Source organism: Lacerta agilis, chromosome 2 (genome assembly GCF_009819535.1).
Source record: "Lacerta agilis isolate rLacAgi1 chromosome 2, rLacAgi1.pri, whole genome shotgun sequence".
In the NCBI taxonomy this organism is placed as follows: domain Eukaryota; kingdom Metazoa; phylum Chordata; class Lepidosauria; order Squamata; family Lacertidae; genus Lacerta; species Lacerta agilis.
The window spans coordinates 116,986,188-117,006,674 of NC_046313.1; the positions used below are offsets into that span (position 1 = coordinate 116,986,188).

The following is a 20,487-nucleotide window of genomic DNA, read 5'->3' on the forward strand; positions in this document are numbered from 1 at the left end:
TGAATGTTTATTAAAATAGTCAAGAAGTTACTAAAGTAAGAGAGAGAACGGAGGAAGTCCTCCAAATAAGATTAGAAATGAAGTTATAGTAAGAAGATTGATGTGTTTTGTGTGTGTTTTTTTTATTGTGTTTGTGTAATTTGTGATGTGTTTGTTGTTTGTTTTATGTAAAATGTATAATGTTGTTTGTTTGGAAAATGGAATAAAATTCCTATTTTTTTAAAAAGAAATTTTGACACAACGTTGCCTTGGAATCCTGGAGTGTTTTTATATAAAAAATATTATATAGGTGTCACACCTGAGACAGGTAAAATCGTGGTTTTTGCAAAAACAGTGCCATCTGCTGGACATACTGTTGGACGCAAAAGCAACAAGCGCTATAGAAGATCTAGGAGAGGGAGGGAGGGCTCTGCCAATAGGCTTATCGCTGGGCGACAACGAAAAAGGCAAAGGGGATGTGACAGGGGAGTCTGTTCAACCGGAGAAGCTGTGGGGAGGCAAGCAAAAACGGGGTCTCCTTCCAGTATTGGGGGGGGAGATAGAGAGGGGGAGGGGAGGGAAAGCGCCCCTCCCAGGAACCCCCCACTCTGAATCCGCCAGGGAAGCAGGGCTGCATCCACTTAACCAGTCTGAGCCACAGCAACGCATGGCCGGGTACAGCTAGTTTTATAAATAAAATAAAATACCTGTGCCTTCCTCTGCGATCTTGCCTTCCACCTTGAGGCTCATCTCAAATCCATCCCGCTCCAGATGAAAACCCTTCATTTTCACCACCTGAGAGAAGCAGCCTTGCCCATTTGCCTGCACCGGAAGACAGAGAGTTGTAGCAGCTACCAATGAGAATTGCTTCATTAAACAAAACAAGGTGTTCAAGGTCATAGAATCATAGAATCCTAGAGTTGGAAGAGACCACAAGGGCCATCCAGTCCAACCCCCTGCCAAGCAGGAAACACCATCAAAGCATTCCTAGGAGATGGCTGTCAAGCCTCCGCTTAAAGACCTCCAAAGAAGGAGACTCCACCACACTCCTTGGCAGCAAATTCCACTGTCCAACAGCTCTCACTGTCAGGAAGTTCTTCCTAATGTTTAGGTGGAACCTTCTTTCTTGTAGTTTGAATCCATTGCCCCGTGTCCGCTTCTCTGGAGCAGCAGAAAACAACCTTTCTCCCTCCTCTATATGACATCCTTTTATATATTTGAACATGGCTATCATATCACCCCTTAACCTTCTCTTGTCCAGGCTAAACATACCCAGTTCCCTAAGCCATTCCTCATAAGGCATCATTTCCACACATTTGACCATTTTGGTTGCCCTCCTCTGGACATGTTCCAGCTTGTCAGTATCCTTCTTGAACTGTGGTGCCCAGAACTGGACACAGTATTCCAGGTGAGGTCTGACCAGAGCGGAATACAGTGGTACTATTACTTCCCTTGATCTGGATGCTATACTCCTATTGCTGCATTGGCTTTTTTAGCTGCTGCATCACACTGTTGACTCATGTCAAGTTTATGGTCTACCAAGACTCCTAGATCCTTTTCACATGTACTGCTCTCAAGCCAGGTGTCACCCATCCTGTATTTGTGCCTTTCATTTTTTTTGCCCAAGTGTAGTACTTTACATTTCTCCCTGTTAAAATTCATCTTGTTTGCTTTGGCCCAGTTCTCTAATCTGTTAAGGTCATTTTGAAGTGTGATCCTGTCCTCTGGCGTATTAGCCACCCCTCCCAATTTGGTGTCATCTGCAAACTTGATCAGGATGCCCTCAAGCCAGTCAGGTTCACACAATAGCCACTGATCTAGGCACACTCATTCATTTATATCTGTCCATTCATACAAGGCTGGCAATATTTCAAGAGGTAAAAGTCTGGACATTTGTTGAGCTTTCCTTGGGCGATCGCCAAAAAAGTTGACGACCACTCACTCTCCCCCCAGCTCTCTGCCATCACCAAGCAGCCCACGGCAGATCAAAAGCCAGAGCCGGAGCTGCCAGTGCACGAATTTTTTTAAAAAAATTAACAACCCCCCCCTCCAAAATTAGGACATTTGCTTTTATTTATTTATTTAATCCCCTAGATGGGCATGTAGGCCCCCCAGATACTTTCAAATGTTCCTCAGGTTTTCCAAAGAGACTTCAGTGAGGGACAACAGGTACCAACAAAACGAGCAAATATATATTCCTGCTGCCATATCCACCATTTCAATCATTTTGGCTTCTCCGTCGTCATCCCCCCAACTCCCCAACAGTGTTTTATACTTCGTTTTCAGCTTCCACTTTGGGTCTCACCTCTCCACTGAACTCTCCACATATTCCTTGTGACGCTTCTCCGTGACACCTCTCTCTGTTCACCTCTCTCTGTGCATTATATTTCCGGCAAATGCGCATCTTCACCTGCCCAGCAACAGGCTTCCCATACGTGTACCTGTAGTCAGGAAACAGCCACAGCATCGATTGAAAGATGACATCAATATACAGTGGTACCTTGGAAGTCAAACGGAATCCGTTCTGGAAGTCCATTCGACTTTCAAAATTTTCGGAAACCAAGGTGCGGCTTCCGATTGGCTGCAGGGAGCTCCTGCAGCCAATCGGAAGCTGCAGAAGCCACGTCAGACATTCGGGTTCCAAAGAACGTTCGCAAACAGGAATAAGAATAATAATAATAATATTTATTATTTGTACCCCGCCCATCTGGCTGGATTTCCCCAGCCACTCTGGGCGGCTTCCAACAGAAATCAAATACAAAAATATCAAACATTAAAAACTTCCCTAAAAAGGGCTGCCTTCAGGTTTTTTCTGAATGTCAGGTAGTTGTTTATTTCCCTGACCTGTGATGGGAGGGCGTTCCACAGGGCGGGCGCCACTACCGAGAAGGCCCTCTGCCTGGTTCCCTGTAGTTTTGCTTCTCGCAGTGAGGGAACCGACAGAAGGCCCTCGGCGCTGGATCTCAGTGTCCGGGCTGAATGATGGGGGTGGAGACGCTCCTTCAGGTATACAGGACCGAGGAACACTCACTTCTGGGTTTGTGGTTTCGGGAGCCAAAACATTCAAGATGCAAGGCGTTCATGAACTAAAGTACGACCACATAGGGAATATGAGAAGGACAGCTTTTACCACGCATACGTTTAATAAGGGAGATGCTTTCATGGCAACAAAGGAAACTCCATTATAGGTGGTCAAAGTATCGATCCATTTAACCCATTGTTGTCCTGCCAGAGCAGTACAATTTGTAGCCTGAACTCTAAAAGCTGGAAACCACCATTCCTTCTTCACAAACAGCTACTTCCCAGGGTCTCCAGTAAAGAAAGGTCTTCCCCATCATCTGCTACTACAAAATTCCTTTCTAATTGTAGTTGCTGCTGGGGATTGAACCTGGGACCTTTTCGATCAAAGTACAGCAGCAGGGATCATGCAGTTTGTAAGCTAAGGGTTAATTCTGTCATCGTTTCAGTAGCCAAGAGTTAGTGTGTTGGACCATGACTGGGGAGACCCAAGCTCAAGTTCCCCGCTTAGCAGCAGTGAAGTTCATGTCAGTTTGCATTTCTTGGTACAGAAAGTATTGATGTGATGTGTAGAGATCTTTCCTATTCTAACTAATTCAAGAGGGTTCTGGAAGCTTCTCTGTGTGAAAGAAACAAGCAGAAGGATCGTGGTGTTTGGGTTATCCCTTCAGAGAAGCTTAGTACAGCTGGGACATGATATATAATGAACTTTAAAAAAATGTTGAAATATACATTTGTCAAAAAACCAGAAGCCTTTCTACTGGGAATCACAGGTACAGATATTAAAAAGCAAGATTTCAAACTTTTTCAATATGCCGTAACTGCAGCAAGAATTTTAATAGCACAAAAATGGAAACAGGAAGAAATACTGATGAAGGAAGAATGGACAGTGAAACTAATGGAGTATGTGGAACTGGACAAAATGACGGGAAGAATCCGAGAACAGCGGGACCAGAAATTCATCAAAGACTGGACTAAGTTTACTGATTACTGTATTTAAAAGACAATTGTAATCAGTTAAATACGTTGATAGGATTACAAGAAGCTTTGTAGATCAATGAAGAAATATTGTTGCAAATATGTAATTATAGTAATTAAGTTGTACGTGATGATTTATAGCAATGATAGATTTAAGAAGTATAAATATAGGTAATAGATGTTAGAAAATCATGTGAAGGGTTTGAGGGAAGTCATGGCTTGAAAAAGCCGAAATGTTAAAAGGAAGGATGTGACGGATTTAATCAATGTATTTTTATAAAACCAATAAAAAATGATATGGCAAGTAAACTGGTTCTCTTATCTCTTTCTGTCAAGGTCATGCTGACTATGATAAGAGGCCAGAAGTAGCCTGGGTTTCACACTTTCTCTTTCTATCTCTTTACCTTCTGGTGTGGTGTTCTGTACAAAGAATGCTTAGTGTTAGGGTTTTAGTTTTATTATAAGTTTAAGTTTAGTCTGCTGCAACTGGATTTCTTATGGACAGTGCCAATCCTGAATGTATTGGATTTGTGACCATTATGCTCATTTGACTTCAGTAGCAGTAAAGCTCTGCTGGATGAAATACAATTGCCTCTGGTCTATTTGGGGGGAATCCTGCAACGGGTTTATGTTTTCACTCTGCTAACTATACATCAGAGTTCTGCTCTGGATCAATATTGAGTAGAATCGCGTAACAGTCCACACCTCCCTTCAAGAGCATTGGCTATTCTTCGACAACATATTGTTGTGAGCAAGGATTTTTAACTCAGACAAACATGAAAGATCAGAAAAGAGAAAGGATGATTTGTGTTGATAAGGAGATGAGAATTTTTGTTTGTCTCAAATGAGATTACCTGGCAAAAGCAAGCTTACACCTCTCACCAAGTTTGTATGCATACCGTATTTTTTGCTCCTTAAGACACACTTTTTTCCTCCTAAAAAGTAAGGGGAAATATCTGTGCGTCTTATGGAGCGAATGGTGGTCCCTGGAGCTGAATTTCCCAGGGGCCAAAAGAGGATCATGCTTTGTATTTTACAAAGAGAAAAGGGGGTGTTGAAAGGACCCCGCTAAGCAGCTGAGCAGCAAGAGATCGGGAGAGAGATAAGAGTCCCTGGCTCCCTTTCAGTCCCGCCCTCTTGCCCCGCCCTCCATTGTTGAATGTGCTGCAGAGGGAGGTTGTTTGTTTCCCCAGCGACATGAGACTGGCTGATTAGATTATCTGTCTGGAAACTGTAGAAAAGGCTCCCTTTCCTTTAGAAGCTGCAGAAATGTGAGTTGAACCCCATAAAAATGGGGCTTTTCCTCTTTGCTTTTCCCCCTTTGCAAAAGGAGCTTTGCTTTTCCCCCTTTGCAAAAAAAGCTGCAAAACCTTTAGCTGATTCTCAAAAAAACCAGGGCTTTTCCCTTTGCAAAAAAAGCTGCAAAACATTTAGCTGATCCTCAAAAAAACAGGGCTTTTAGAGGAGGAAAACCAGAAAAAATATTTTTTATCTTGTTTCCTCCTCTAAAAACGAGGTGCGCCCTATGGTCTGGTGCACCTTATGGAGCGAAAAATACGGTACTTAAGGTACATGTGTTAGTTTATAATTATATTTTGGGAATGATTCATGTTGTTATGTAACTGCATTGTTTTATACTTTTGGGATTATCATATTATAAAATAGTTGTGTTCTCTGTTATAAATCAAGCGTTGCTAGAAGTTGTTTCTTTTTGTTTTCTCGTGTATTTCTTAACAATAAAAAGTTGGTGTGGCGCAAGCAAGTTTTTATTCCGAAAGTGTGGCATGCAGTGCTATTTCTTCTAGAAAAAGAGGTGCCAGAACTCTCCATAAACACCTCCTTTGTTCTCTTACGGTGGCAATGGTGCCCACCTGAGAGGTTCCGGAATGGAGTTCAAATGATTTCTGGGTGAAATAAGCCCTGCATAAGTGGCCCAACATTGTGAGGAATTTAGTGCAGCTATGGCAATCATTCCATCGGAGCTAGGATGGGGCGGCCAAGGCTGGTGAAGGGGAGGGGAGGAGAGGAGAGGTTAGCTGGTGCTAGCAACTGTGGCCGAATAAGGCCTGGTTCATCATGGGTTAACCTATCACTCCCATGTTAAGTAGGTGTTCCCTGGGAGGCGGAGCTACCTGGCATTCTAAAAGGAGGGGGAACAACCTTGAAAGGCAGTTGGGGGTTTGGCAGTTGGGGGGTGGAGGTTAGAAAGAGAAACTGGGAGGTTAGGCTTTGGGGAATGGGAGGAAAGGTCATTACCATTGCTAACGGGATGCAGGAAAGATTATAACTGAGCTGAATTATATAAGAAGATTTGTACCAGTAATAACTCAAGACATCCATGTTTTCAAGTTACCTTAATAAAGTTAAAAGTGCTTAAACGTTCGCTGACTGTGGCAGTGCGTCAGTGCCTCAAGAGGTGTGGCTGAGGGGAAAAGCACTAAGGGTTTCCTGTGATAGAGGGAACGGGTGGCTTATTTTCCTGGCATACAGAGGACTGGGCAGGGAAGCCAAAGGTGCCACGCAGTTGCCAAAAAGGGAAGGCAAGCTGCAGTAGTTTGGGAACCCAGGGCGGGAGATCCCAAAGGTGGCAAGAGTTGTTTCGAACGTAAAGCACTGAGGTACCCCAGAGACACTCCCATATAACCACTGAAGGATTCATCCTAGTGGACAGTGAAACTTAGGGAGAGTCACGGTTGGGGAAGTATCGAAAGGGGAGGGAATAGGATCCCTCACAGCAACATCACCCAAGTTCTCATTTCCCGTGGTCCCACATCTCAGGGAGAGAAGCCCAGGCTGCTCTCACTTACAGGCCACAGACGTTCACTTCTAGTTCTTCAGCCTGAAATGTTATCTCCTTGGGTGCCTTCACCAAAACTTCATACTTGGGCGGCACTGGAAGAAGGAAAGGAGCACGGGGATAAAAAAACAACACAATCAGCCTGAGCATAGAAATGAGGCAAATGCGTGCAGCATTAACACCCCACAACAGAACTTGTTTTCCCATTAGGTTTCCAGGGAAGCCCCAAAACCAGAGGTGCCATCTTCTCAAGATGGGGGGCCCGACGAGACATTCTGACATCAAGCGGGCGATGTCACAAGGAGCCGGGGGGGGGGGGCAGAGCCAAACACCCTCTGAACACTGAGGGAGTTCACCCCCCTAAAAAAGCAAACCCACACATTTTTTGCGGGGGGGGGACAAAAGTGCCTCAGTCCCTAGGAGCTGGCGCATATGCCCCGAACTAAGTTTTGGGTACAGCACAGAGCAAGACCTGTTCCTGTCTCCAGCCCCCAGCATCAGCCCTTCTCACACAGGCAACTCTCCCTTACCCAGCCACCCATGCGAACCAGGAAGTGACCTCTCCAACAACTCTTCTCAATTTTGCAGCTGCGATCTGGCTGTTAGGCTGTTGAATGTGCATGCATACTCTTTCCATTTCCCCCTGTGCGGCCCCGGGCACTGGCAACTCATGCTACGCCACTGTTTGCAGGGCGGAGGAAAGCCCTGGTGCACTTGCTTCCAGGAGCGGGACCAGTTCACTGAACCTGGCCATAGAGCCAGATATTTTGGGAAGCTGTTCACCATGCATTTGTACGCCTCTCGAGTTATCTAAGAACCCAATTTTGCCTGATCCTTTTGCAGGCTTCTGTCTATGTTTCAATCCAATTGGGTGCAATTTTAAATAAAGATGGCAGGCCAAATCTTTCCAAAGATTTCATCCACTGGTTTCAAAACTGCACTGATCTGTCCCGGACCAAGCGGTTCCTCTCCTTCCTTCCTTCCTCACCGTATTCCTTCACCTCAAAGGAACGTTCCACCTTGTTCCCGGAGGCTTTTTCCACCACCACTTTGTAGGTGCCTTGCGGGGGCTCAGAGGAAAGTGGAAAAGAGAGCTGGACTAGGCCCATTTCCTGCTCCACGTTGGTCCACTGCTGCAAGCGGTACCTCTTGGGGTCCTGGGAGCCACAAGAGAAGAGGGGGTCACGGAAGAAGCTGCTTGTCAGGGAATGGTCTGCAGCAGAGTGGGGGTGGGGTGGGGACTGCATTCGCAGGCAGATCAGCTTTCCTCAGAAGAGGAGCTGGAGGGGGAAGATTCGCCCACCGCCCTTGTTTCCAGAGGGGTCAGAAGCAGGGAGAAATACAGAGCAGCTTCGGCAGGAGTTACCTAGCTACGAGAAAACGACCAGAGAAACAGAAGGGAGGGGACAGATAGCAGAGACGTCATTGGAGAGTGTGGGGGACCGTTTCTCCCCATGAACGAGGAAATCCAAATGTATTAGAGAACAAAGGATGCAGAGAGGAGGAGGAGGAGGAAATTCCTGTTGGCGCCTATTGCGGAAGACAGAAGGGAGAAGATTTAGAGTGGCCAACTGCTCTCCTTGGGGAGGGATGTGGATTTTTGCTTACAACCTGATGCCTGAATAAAAAGGACTATAAAATATAAGTGGTAGTTTTGTAATCTGGCGAACTGGGTTCGCGTCCCCGCTCCCCCACATGCAGCTGCTGAGTGACCTTGGGCTAGTCACACTTCTCTGAAATCTCTCAGACCCACTCACCTCACAGAGTGTTTGTTGTGGGGGAGGAAGGGAAAGGAGAATGTGAGCCGCTTTGAGACTCCTTAGGGGAGAGATAAAGCGGGATATCAAATACAAACTCCTCCTCCTCCTCCTCCTCTTCTTCTTCTTCTTCTTCTTCTTCTTCTAGTTACCGAGGAGGAGGCAGACTCTCCACACATGACACCACTCAGGTTGAAAGCAGGGACAGGGTCTAAGCTGCAGCTGGCCCAAAGTGGGACAATGTTGAGCCACATCAGTGGTCCAGAAAACCCGTGGCTCCTGCAAAGGCTTCCTGAGCTATTGGCATCTAGACAGATGTTTAAACACTCTTAATGGGGTGGGAGCATTGCTTACCAAGGACGGCAACAGACTGAGGTCTATTTGAGGAGCCATGAAAACAAATTAATTCCCTGAGAGAGGAGAAAGTATGCAGGAAAAGATGCTCTTCTCATGTCTTCTAAGCAGTTTGCAAGTATAAAATCAATTCCAAAAGCCACACATAATTTAAAATACACGCTAAAACAGTTCCATCGAAAGCACTAACAATATCCATCATGGTTACACCACAGAGATTATAGTTCCATGTTTTAGCCTCACAAATCTGTTATGGGGTGTTAATGCATCTGCAGGAAATAGTAGCAGGAAACTATTTGAGGTGGTCTGCAATCTAACGGAACCACCATTGCCATCGGAGCCTGCAGGGGCGTTCTTAGCCTCTTGGCTGCCCGGGGCGGGAAGCCAAGGGGCACCCCTTCATGCCGTGGCTGCTTGTGCCTGCATGAGCAGCCGCTGCACAAAGGAGTGCCGGGCGGTGGATTCGGGAGTCTCTGCGGGCTGCAAAGACTCCCGAATCCGCCACCCGGGTTCCATTGACGGAGCGCAAGTCGGGGCAGGGAGAGGGACAGGCCAGCGAGAAGGGGTGTCCCTCCTCGCTGGCCCGCCCCTCTCCATGCCCCGGCTCCGCAAGCCAGCCAGCAGCGGAGCTCGGCATAGAGGCAAGGGGCGGGCCAGTGAGGAGGGGGTGGAACCCCCCACGCTGGCCCGCCCCTTGCCTCCATGCCGAACTCCACCGCTGGAAGGGGGGACTATTTTCGGCGCTGCTGGTGCGGAGCCACAGGGGCGGCCAGCGAGAGGGGTGACACCACTCCTCGCTGGCCGCCCCTGCGGCTCCACCCTTGCAGTGCTGAAAATAGCCTATATATATATATATACATACATACATATATTATTTTTTTAAGCCCAGGGGGCGGGGCCGCCCCGATGTGTCACCCCCAGCAGGGGCGCTGCCCAGGGGGCCCCCACCCCCTCCGCCCCCCTTGCTACGCCCCTAGGAGCCTGGTAAGGACCCTAAGATCTCCTGCAATGATTTTGCGAAGTCGCTCATATTCGGAAAGAGGTAGACTCCACCGTGGGAACAGGGCCGGGGCAGGAGAGTACTAGAGTCCTGTCTAGCCAAGTTGCGTGGGTTCGATTCCAATCTGTGACCTCTGTGGATGTTGACAGGCTGCTTGGATGAGTGAAATATATATATATATATATAAACAAATGATGATGATGATGATCAGGGGAGGCACAGGAGAAGGTCCTAGCCATTTCCCTCATGGGCCAAATAGTCTTTTCAGCCACACGTAATGGTCACCACCAAAACTGCTGCCTCGGTTTTTCTTTTGAAGAACCCCACAAAGGGGTTGCAGGAAGGGGTGGACTTAGGCGTGTAACACTTGTTAGGGATGGCAAAATTAAAACCCTCAGGAGATGTGAGCAGCTTATGGGGAAGCTATGGAATGAAGCAGCCTCTGAATATTAGGAAAGGTGGTCTGTGTGGGGCAATGTAACAGCCACTCTGGTGTGATGATGAGAGGTGGAGCAGAGGCGGGGAATTAGACACTTACCTGGATGTAAACCAAAGGAAACTGTGGAGTAAAAAAAAGGGGGGGTTCAGAGACAGCAATGAATGGTGCTACCCCTCCCAGCACCACACAAACCTCCTCCCACCTTGATTTGTTTATTTCCACAAACTGTTTACACAACAGGTGGGTAGCCGTGTTGGTCTGCCATAGTCGAAACAAAATATAAAATTCTTTCCAGTAGCACCTTAGAGACCAAATGAGTTTGTTCTTGGTATGAGCTTTTGTGTGCATGCACACTTCTTCAGATACACTGAAACAGAAGTCACCAGATCCTTAAATATAGTGAGGGAGTGGGGAAGGGTATTACTCAGAAGGGTGGTGGGAATGGGTGATCAGCTGATAGGTGTGGGAAACCTGTTGACGACACTTCAATCTCCCAGGACATTCCATAAAAGATCTCAAAGTAGCTGTCTTAATACAAAGAAATTTCAGAAATAGACTGGAAAGAGAAGTGGCTGAATTGCAACTAATCACCAAACTTAAAACCATGGAGAAACACAAAGACATTGGATTCTTATCTCATTATACATAACAAAGCTATCTTTAGCCATCTCACCCCTTGCCTTTCCCTGCAAGACTACTTGCAGCCGTTAAGAGTCGTCCACGTTAAGAGTCGTCAACAGGCATATTTTAAAGCTCTCACAGCTTATGTTTCCACGCCTTTAATTGTGTTGTGATTTTAAATCTCTGCAGGGGTTCCCTCATCAAAGAGTACTTGCTCTTGGATCTTTGCATCAAGGAATTCTCCTGCTTGTATTCATTTTTCCTTGCCCATCAACAAATAACACAACTCATCAATAAAAAATAGCATGGTGCGTGAAAGAAACCAAGGCCACAGGTCAAAGCATATACATTCCAGTCGGGTGGGCAAGTCCAGTAGAGAAGGTCTTGCTCTCCCCAACTGGGCAGGAGTAAAATGTCCCACTGGTGTATGTTGTTGTTCTAGTCAAGCAATCTCTACCCTCCAGGCCTGGTTGTGGCAAGGACCCTACAGAAGGGGTGCGTGTGAGATGGGTGGAGAGGAGAGATGGAAATTAGCTCAAGCATCCTTGCATCACGAAAGTCCTTCCTCTGCAAACATGCAATGTTCCATAACAACAGCCACTCCTCCTCCCAACCTTTGGATTCGGTTCTTGGAGATTTTATATACTTCTCCAAACCTTGAAGTTCCTCATAAGCTGCTAGTCCCCACCCACTCGTGCGCATGCATGTTGCTGTTTCAAGCTTTATGAAGAACAGCACTTGCAGCCTGAACATCGGAAACAGAGAGGTGGATATGGGGGGATGGCATGTTTGTTTGTTTGTTTGTTTGTTTGTTTGTTTGCTTAACTAACTTAAGGGCAAAGAGACCCATCCTTCTTTGTAGGCCCAAAACTCTGCATGGATCGAAAGAGGTTTACCAAATGTTCCAGAGACCAGCATGGCGCATGTGATGACGAAACTCACCGTCTCGTTCAAGAGTCGGAAACCTTCGTCCACAGAGATGATGCGGAACTGAACTATGAAAGGAAGAAGGAGGGGAAGGATTTCCATGTGACTCTGCTACTCTGTGTGTCATGGCTCAGCAGAGCTGTCAAGTATCACGTTTTTCCCGGGAATCTCCCTTATTTTAAGCTTTCCCCCCGCTCTTATCCCTTATTTTTTTAATATCCCTTAATATCCCGTTTTTCAAAGGAAGCAGCTCCTCTCCTTCCCCCTGCTGGCCGGCCAGGGACTGGGAAGACCTCGCCTCCTTGCCTTGCAGCCTCAAAGCAAGTTTCCCGCGCTTACAGGGGGCGTATTTGGCCCCCTGCATCAACCCCTATCAGCTGCCGCCAAGCCCCTCAGCTGGACAATAGGGTAAGCTGGGGGGCAGAGCCTGGCTGCCTTTGAGCAGCTGAATTGGATCGGTCCAAGAAGATCTTCGCTGCGTGGCTGCCCTCCTCTTTGCTTTGAGGCTTTTTTTCACTCCGCTGTTGTTCCTGAGATCAGAGATAAACAGATCTCAGCAGCCTGAGGTTAGCTTAGCCTGGTATGGTTGTGGGGGGGGGGAGGGAAGGGAGTGGATTCAGAGTCTTCATTGCTACCCCTCTGGTTTGTGTGTACCTGTGGGGGGGGTGTATTGCTCTGAGGGTCATTGTGCGGGGAGGAACAGGGCAAAGGCGTTATTGCGTTTTGTGTGTTGTTTGCAGTATATTTCCTGTGTTCCCTAAACCTGAGGACTTAACTATAAAATAATTGTTTTTAATGTACCAAGCAGACACGTATACACATGTGTGAGGCAGCACAGAAAAAAACAGCCCTGAAAACCATTTTCACTCCCAAACTGACAAGCTGTTTTCTCTGCATGGAGAGATGGGGTGAGGGAATTTCCCAATTGCCCAGGAATTAACAGATTACCATCTCAAAGGAATGGCCAGGCTGCTAACAAAAGGCAATCAGATAAGGCTTTTAACAGGTAGCCTGGGGGGAAGGGGAAAAACAAACTTCTCAGATTCCTGTTTAAGACTTTGCTTCTCAATCTTCTCTGGTTGGCCTCTGTTATCTTACCACTGCTCTGCACTGCCAGTGATGCACAAACAGATCCAGAGAATTTGGGTTGGGGAGGTTTGCCTGCTCTCCTCCCCCAACTGCTCATCCCTTTGCCAGGATCAAGTTTCTAGTTTTTGACAGGGGAATTGATATGGGAGGGGGTGGAAAAACTGGCCCTCCTCTAGGTTATTTTGGGGGGCAAACTCCTGCCATCCCTGACCATTGGTCCTGCTGGCCGAGGCTGGTGAGAGTTGGGTTCCAACAACATCTGGAACATGTTCCCTCACCCTCATGTTGTGTGAACGACTGTTGACATATTGAGGGTTCCACTTCATCTCTTTTAAACACATGAGCATAGAGAATGGGCAAGATACTGCAGTGAGCAAGGGCTAGTCTGGATGACCTTTGGGGAACCTCTTCTGATTTCAAAATTCTGTTGTTCCTGCAGATGATGTTGATTGTGCCTGGGGGCTTCTGCGTGCAATGGAAATGCTCTGCCGCTGAGCATTGTAGTTTACAGAATATATGTGCATGAGCTGAACTGGGGAAAGGGGCAAAGGTGGCACTTTAACAGTTGTTACGGAAATTATGGGGGGGCGTCATCCAAGCAAAGTCTCCTCCCAAGTAAACTCATTTGGGGTATGGAGTGATGCCCTTAAGGGGACCCATCTCTCTGCCATGATCCAGTAGGTGAGAGACCATGTACACAGGGAAATGCCTCAGCAGGTAATCTCTGGGTGCTTCAGGAAGCCACTGGGCTAATATCCCTCAGCTGGAATCCCATTGTTCTCTCCCAGATAAGTGCTCAAGGTATCCTTGACAATACTTAACACCCATTCACATTGGCCCAGGGCTATCTCCCTGATACTGCTCTGTTTCCCCCATATGCTAATCTTGTCTTTCCTGTTTTTCCTATATGTAAATCATGTATAAATCATGAGGTAGTGATGATGTAGTGATGATGTTTCCAAACTGTATTCTGGGATATGATAGGAGTTTTAAAAGTTCTTGTAACACGGTTCTGGGTGTGCAGTTTGACTGTAACCTATTGCGCAATAAACCCTGTCTTGTCCTTGCTCCAGTGGCTGGACTTCTTTTATTTAACTCCGCAGAAACCAGTGGACCTATCCCTAAGGGCCAGGTGTCTGGGCAGTTCCACACCTGGGATTTTTCCGTTGCACAGTGGACTTTGAAAACCCTGTTGCCCAAATAAAACTGCAGCTGAACCAAAAACATAGGCCTGGAAGTTCTGGAAGCAAGAAATGAATTCCTAGAATGGGCAATTAATATGCAGCTGATGCCCTTGCCTTTGTAGTAAACCTCATTCAGTGTTACAGTGAAGTGTGGAAACTTAGGCCTGGGGAGTGGGCAATGCAGTTCTGCAGGCCTCTCAATCTGGATTCAAGATTCTTTCTCTCTTTTATATTATAATTCAGGACTCTTTCTAGGCCACAATTCTCACTGGTCTTGCTTCGCAGCCTGTGGTTTTCCCTGGTAGGAATGTGACCTTGAAATCTGATAATTAACGCCTCTTGCTTGGAGGCCTGGCAAACATGTCCGCATGTAGGAACTACTGCACTCACACAATGTACAAATATGGAGTTTACATTGCTGCTCCGCCCACTTTTGCTTCTGGCTCCGCCCACCACTGCCATGTGACTGTCCCCCGGATAGGTGAGGCTGCTGATCCCTTATTTTCAAATCCGAAAGTTGACAGCTATGCGGCTCAGGAGCAGAGCACATGGAGACAGTCCTCGGTTCAACACTCCCCCCCCAAAAAAAAATCTCTGGTCAAAAGAGGAATGTTTGGCAGCTGATGCCATGGCAAGTGTGGGATGTACCTCACTGAAGCAATCAAACACAACATTTCCTGTTGCCTAGAGTGGACACACAGGGGAATGTTGCTCCAGACTGGGAGGACTTCCTGTCATACCTGCTCTGGAGCCTCCTCCCCCTGTGTGTGACCAGGTAGATGGGCGTGACCCTACCAGACCCTATAAAAGGGCCAGCCACGCAGCCATCTTCCTCTCTTTGGCTCTTAGCCAGCAGCACATGGCTCATCCTTACAGAGGATGGAAGCCACGAGCTAGAAAGTCTGAGGACTTCTTTTCTCTACAAATGCAACTGTAACCACAAGGTAAAGCCCGCCTTCAGAATACTACTGTGAGCAGAATGTAAGTACAGTCGTACCCTAGAAGTTGAACGGAATCCATTCCGAAAGTCTTTCGATTTCCAAAACCTTCAAAAACCAAAATGCGGCTTCTGATTGGCTGCAGGAAGCTCCTGCAGCCAATCGGAAGCCCTGTCGGACATTTGGCTTCCGAAAGAACGTTAGAAAAGCGGAACGGTCACTTCCGGGTTTCGATGGTTTGGAAGCCAAAACGTTTGAGAACTAGGCTGTTTGATTTCCAAGGTACGACGGTAAACTCTGCTCTTACTTTTAAACAAGACTGCCGTGTTATTATTCTTTTAAGAGGGAAATAAAAAAGGGGAAACTTACCAGGAACAATCCAGACTGGATTGCTAAACTTAAGTGATTGTAATGAATCCATCAGCTTTCTTGCAGCAATCTGCAAGGGAATGGGCTCTGCTGCTTGCTCTCTAGCGTGAGTGAGGAAGGGTTATATTTAATCAATATATCCTCTCCTACCTTCCTCAACATTCACCCAGCAAGAAGGGTCTACTAAATAAAATTAATTTGGAAAGGGAATGCGTGATCTGCAGGGGATTCTCCCACTGTCAGTGTCGCCACTACAGCCCCTCAAGTACCTTTCTGTCCTGGTTTGTAGATGGGCTTGTCTGTCTGGACGAAGACCAGGCTCTCTGAGGTCCTGATCAGCACCTTTTGCCGGGTGTATAGTCCGAACATCCCCGCCTGCACCGTCACGAAGAAGGAGGCCTCAGAGGTACCGGGATAGTTACTCCATCTGGGGACCTTGAAGAAGAGGGAGAAGGGGGAAGGCAGCAGCCTTAGAGAAGAAAAGAGACTCAAAGAAGAAAAGTCACTCAATCAAGGGACAGTCCACTTACATATTGGCCTATCCCGACCTCTTTTTTACTTAATGGTGACACAGACCATTCATCATGTATGAATATTCTTCAGAACGCCTATCCATTCTGAAGGAAATCAGCCCTGAAAGGACAGGTCCTGAAGCTGAGGCTCCAATACTTTGGCCACCTCGTTGCTCGGAAGGAAGGAGGAGGAGCCTAGTTGGAGCAACGCCATTATAAGGGCTTTCTGCGTTCTTTTGTCTCTCGCTATTATGAATAAACTCATTTTAAAAAAGACTCTGCCTTCTTTTCTCTGCTCTTGGTGCAGCTGAGGGAGGAATAGCTTTCTTGAAGCCTTGACACCCAGCTAGTTTGGGACTGGATTCAGGGAGGGGTAGGTAATCTCTGGGTTGACCGAGAGCTGGGCAGCCAGGCTGGAAGGAGTGCTGTTAAGTATCCCGTTTTTCCCGGGATTCTCCCTTATTTTAAGCAGTTTCCCACTTCTCTCCCTTATTTTTTATTTCCCTTAAATTTCCCGTTTTTAATGGAGGCAGCTCCTCCTCTGCTGGCCAGGGACTGGGTGGGAAGACCTCGCCTACTTGGAGAGAAAAGCCTCAGCCCTCAAAGCAAGTGGGAGCCATTTCCCGTGCTTACAGGGGGGGTGTATTCCTCCCCCTGCATCTGCCCCTATCCGCTGCCGCAGAGCCCCTCAGCCGGCCAATAGGGTTAGCTGGCGGGTGTAGCCTGGCTGCCTTTGAGCAGCTGCTGCTTCCTGTCCTGTTTTGATGGGATCAGACAAGAAGACGATGGGGCTCCATCACGCAGAGCACATGACTGCCCTCCTCTCTGCTCTGCTCCGAGCCTGAGCCCGCTTGGAGTTTACATTGCTGCTCCACCCACTTTTGCTTCTGGCTCCGCCCACCACTGACATGTGACTGTCCCCGGGATAGGTGAGACTGCTGATCCCTTATTTTCAAATCTGAAACTTGACAGCTAAGGCTTCAGATCAAAGGCCATGGGGTGGATCGGGGTAGGTGGGGATGGGCATGGTCCTACTTAGGATGGAGTCCAAAATCCCGGAGAGCTGCTGCCAAGTCAGTTCTGAGCTGGACAGGCCAGTGTTCTGACTTGGGATAAGAAAGCTTCCTATGTGAACACAACAATCCTGCTTTTCCTTGGAAAAATACCCGGACAGCTTGATCAGTAACAGAAAACAATATGGTAAGCGAGAAAAACTCACCCGGAATGGGATGCACTGGAACATATTCGCCTCGGACACCACATGGCTGATGCGAGTCTCTGGTCGCTCTGGCAGGCCGATGTGTAGCGTCACTGACCCGTTCACGTTCCACAAATGAAAACAAATATTCTCGGTGGTCTCCGCCTGCATGACGAAGGGCACCAGCACCAAGTGCTCCCTGGGGAGAAAGAGGATCCAGTTGGGGGAATCAGGGAATGAGGACATAGAATCATAGAAACTGGACACAGTATTCCAGACCTCACCTGGAATACTGTGTCCAGTTCTGGGCACCACAGTTCAAGAAGGATACTGACAAGCTGGAACGTGTCCAGAAGAGGGCAACCAAAATGGTCAAAGGCCTGGAAACAATGCCTTATGAGGAACGGCTTAGGGAACGGCTGGGTATGTTTAGCCTGAAGAAGAGAAGGTTAAGGGGTGATATGATAGCCATATTCAAATATATAAAAGGATGTCATGTAGAGGAGGTTGAAAGGTTGTTTTCTGAAGCTCCAGAGAAGCAGACACGGAGCAATGGATTCAAACTACAAGAACGAAGATTCCACCTAAACATTAGGAAGAACGTCCTGACAGTGAGAGCTGTTCGGCAGTGGAATTTGCTGCCAAGGAGTGTGGTGGAGTCTCCTTCTTTGGAGGTCTTTAAGCAGAGGCTTGACAGCCATCTGTCAGGAATGCTTTGATGGTGTTTCCTGCTTGGCAGGGGGTTGGACTGGATGGCCCTTGGGGTCTCTTCCAACTCTAGGATTCTATGATTCTATAGAACCTTAGAGTTGGAAGGGACCCCGAGGGTCCTCTAGTCCAACCCCCTGCAATTGTTGTTGTTGTTCAGTCATTCAGTTGTGTCCGACTCTTCGTGACCCCATGGACCAGAGCACGCCAGGCACGCCTATCCTTCACTGCCTCCCGCAGTTTGGCCAAACTCATGTTAGTAGCTTCGAGAACACTGTCCAACCATCTCATCCTCTGTCGTCCCCTTCTCCTTGTTATACGGAATCTCATTTAAGCCTCCATGACAGATGGCCATCCAATCTCTGCTTAAAAACCTCCAAGGAAGGACAGTTCACAACCTCCCGAGGGAGACCGTTCCACTGCCCAACAGCTCTTGATGTCAGAAAGTTCTTCCTAATGTTGAGTCAGAATCTCCTTTCTTGTAACTTGAAGCCATGGGTTCAAGTCCTACCCTCCAGAGCAGGAGAAAACAAGCCTGCTCCTTCTTCCATGTGGCAGTGCTTAAGATATCTGAAGAGGGCTATCATATCTCCTCTCAGTTCTCCACTTTTCCTACCCAGCTCCTTCAACCCTTCCTCATAAGGCTTGCCTTCTATGGTTCATTACAGGTGACTACAACCCATGTGGTTTTGTTTAAGATGAGACTTCTATGTCCTTTCCAAAATAATAGAAATGCAATACAGTCATACCTCGGGTTTTGATGGCTGCGGATTGTGCGTTTTTGGGTTATGGACGCGCCAAGCCGGGAAGTACCAGAACGGGTTACTTCAGTGTTTCGGCGCATGTGCAGAAGCGCCGAATTGCATCACGCGCATGCGCAGATGTGGCACTGTGAGTTACGGACGCTGCGGGTTGCGAACGTGCCTCCCGTACAGATCACGTTCGCAACCCGAGCGTCCCCTGTACCGTGCACAGTAGCGCCAAATAGAAAAGGTACAGTTTGGCCCCTTTCCAACTTTACAATCCCATGGTTCTAATTTATATAATTAAGTGAATTTTCTTTCGACAAGTTTGTGGAAAGGGCAGGGGAAGAAGGGGAAGGGGAAGATGTCCAGGCAAGCAGCTTACGGCGGTGGGATAAATTCCAAGTTGTCCCCCGGAAGAAGGAACAGCAGGAGGAGAAAGGCGCTGGGTCCTCCGAGGATCTGGCCCTTCCCCATCATTCAGCCGTGGGCAAGCGAGGTGGTGATGGTGGAGGCTGGCTCTTGGCTGCTGCTGCTGCTGCTGCTGCTGCTCCTACTTCCACCTTCCTACTGGCTCTTTTTGTAAGGCAGAGGAGATAACAGGCCAGGGGGCTGGGACTGTGCTGGAGCAATGGGGAAGGGAAGCTGCAACACCCCACAGAAGGTGCCTTTGCCAAGCAAACAGAGTAAAGAGGTCACTGGCAGGGTCTCCTACACAAGGCAATGGCCTGCATTTCAACCAGGTGCAGGGGGAGCAATGCCAAGTGCCAGGAAGATTATCTATTTGGCGTCAGGTTCTTTCCGCAGAGTCATGGAATTGTAGAGTTGGAAAGGGAGCGAAAGGCTCATCTGGTCCATTTATCACCACAGTGGAACCTTGGTTTTCAAGCGTCTCAGAAGCCGAACGTTTCGGAAGCCGAACTCCAAAACCCCGGAAGCAATTGCTTCCGTCTTCAAACATTCCTCGGAAGTCAAACGGCTTCCAAGGCGTGTTTTTCAATTTTCTCAGTTAAAATTGCCGACAGCCCTTTGTGTCTCGGTTGGTCAACACTTTAGAAGTCAAATGGTCTTCTAGAATGGATTATGTTCGACAACCAAGGTTCCACTGTATTATTACTATTATTATTATTATTAATGTTGACAAAGCAATTACATATATATATATATTCTCATTGCATGCACGCTGGACAGAAACTTGCTCCGTAACCGCTGGACCAAATTGCATCAAATTAGGACACAGCGTACCATGACCATCAAGGAAGGATCTGGCACCATCAAAATTAAAAAAAACACCACACCTGATATACCTAAAATAAAGAATAAACGCCAAAAAAAATTGGCGCGCCTATTAGATGTCACCAGCAACAGCACTGACATCACAACCAGCAACCAATAGAAAGGCGCCACCCAACTCCTGAGGCGACAACTTACAGCCGCCGCCTCAAACGGCTGTCCGCCATTTGCGGCCTAACTTTTAGCCGCCGCCTCAAGGGGCCCGACAACGCATGACAAGCAGGCAGCTGTTCACAGAGAGGCGGGGGGCGGGGTGGGGGGGCGATAGAGCTGCTACTACATGACCAAACCTCCAGAGACAGGAGAGAAGCCAGGCTTTGAGGCCAGGTGAAATTGCAAGGCCAGGTTGCTATGGTAACGCGGGGCCAAAATGGAGGCCACCAACCCCCGAAGAAGCCACAGGAGAGAAGCCAGGCTTTGAGGCCAGGCAGCGTTGCGAGGCCAGGTTGCTATGGTAACGCGGGGCCAAAATGGAGGCCACCAACCCCCAAAGAAGCCGTCTGCGTGTGCGTGTGCGCCTTCCCAGGCCAGAGCAATCGACAGCTGCTTTCCAGAACGTGAGCTCCATTTGCAATTATACAGC

The 20,487-nt window shown here is 47.7% G+C and overlaps 1 protein-coding gene across 1 annotated transcript in view; it reads right to left on the reverse strand.

The window, feature by feature from the left end:
- Positions 1-19,181, reverse strand: part of LOC117042570 (alpha-2-macroglobulin-like) — a 66,078-nt gene extending 46,897 nt beyond the window's left edge. The window contains exons 1-9 of the mRNA XM_033142110.1: positions 18,997-19,181; positions 17,182-17,359; positions 15,720-15,885; positions 11,886-11,938; positions 10,422-10,442; positions 7,761-7,929; positions 6,783-6,867; positions 2,285-2,420; positions 687-801 (exon numbers count right to left, since the gene is read on the reverse strand). Of these exons, the coding sequence (XP_032998001.1) occupies positions 687-801; positions 2,285-2,420; positions 6,783-6,867; positions 7,761-7,929; positions 10,422-10,442; positions 11,886-11,938; positions 15,720-15,885; positions 17,182-17,359; positions 18,997-19,091 (1,018 nt within the window). The 5' untranslated portion in view covers positions 19,092-19,181. The remainder of the gene's footprint in view (positions 1-686; positions 802-2,284; positions 2,421-6,782; positions 6,868-7,760; positions 7,930-10,421; positions 10,443-11,885; positions 11,939-15,719; positions 15,886-17,181; positions 17,360-18,996) is intronic.
- Between the last annotated feature and the right edge of the window lie 1,306 nt (positions 19,182-20,487).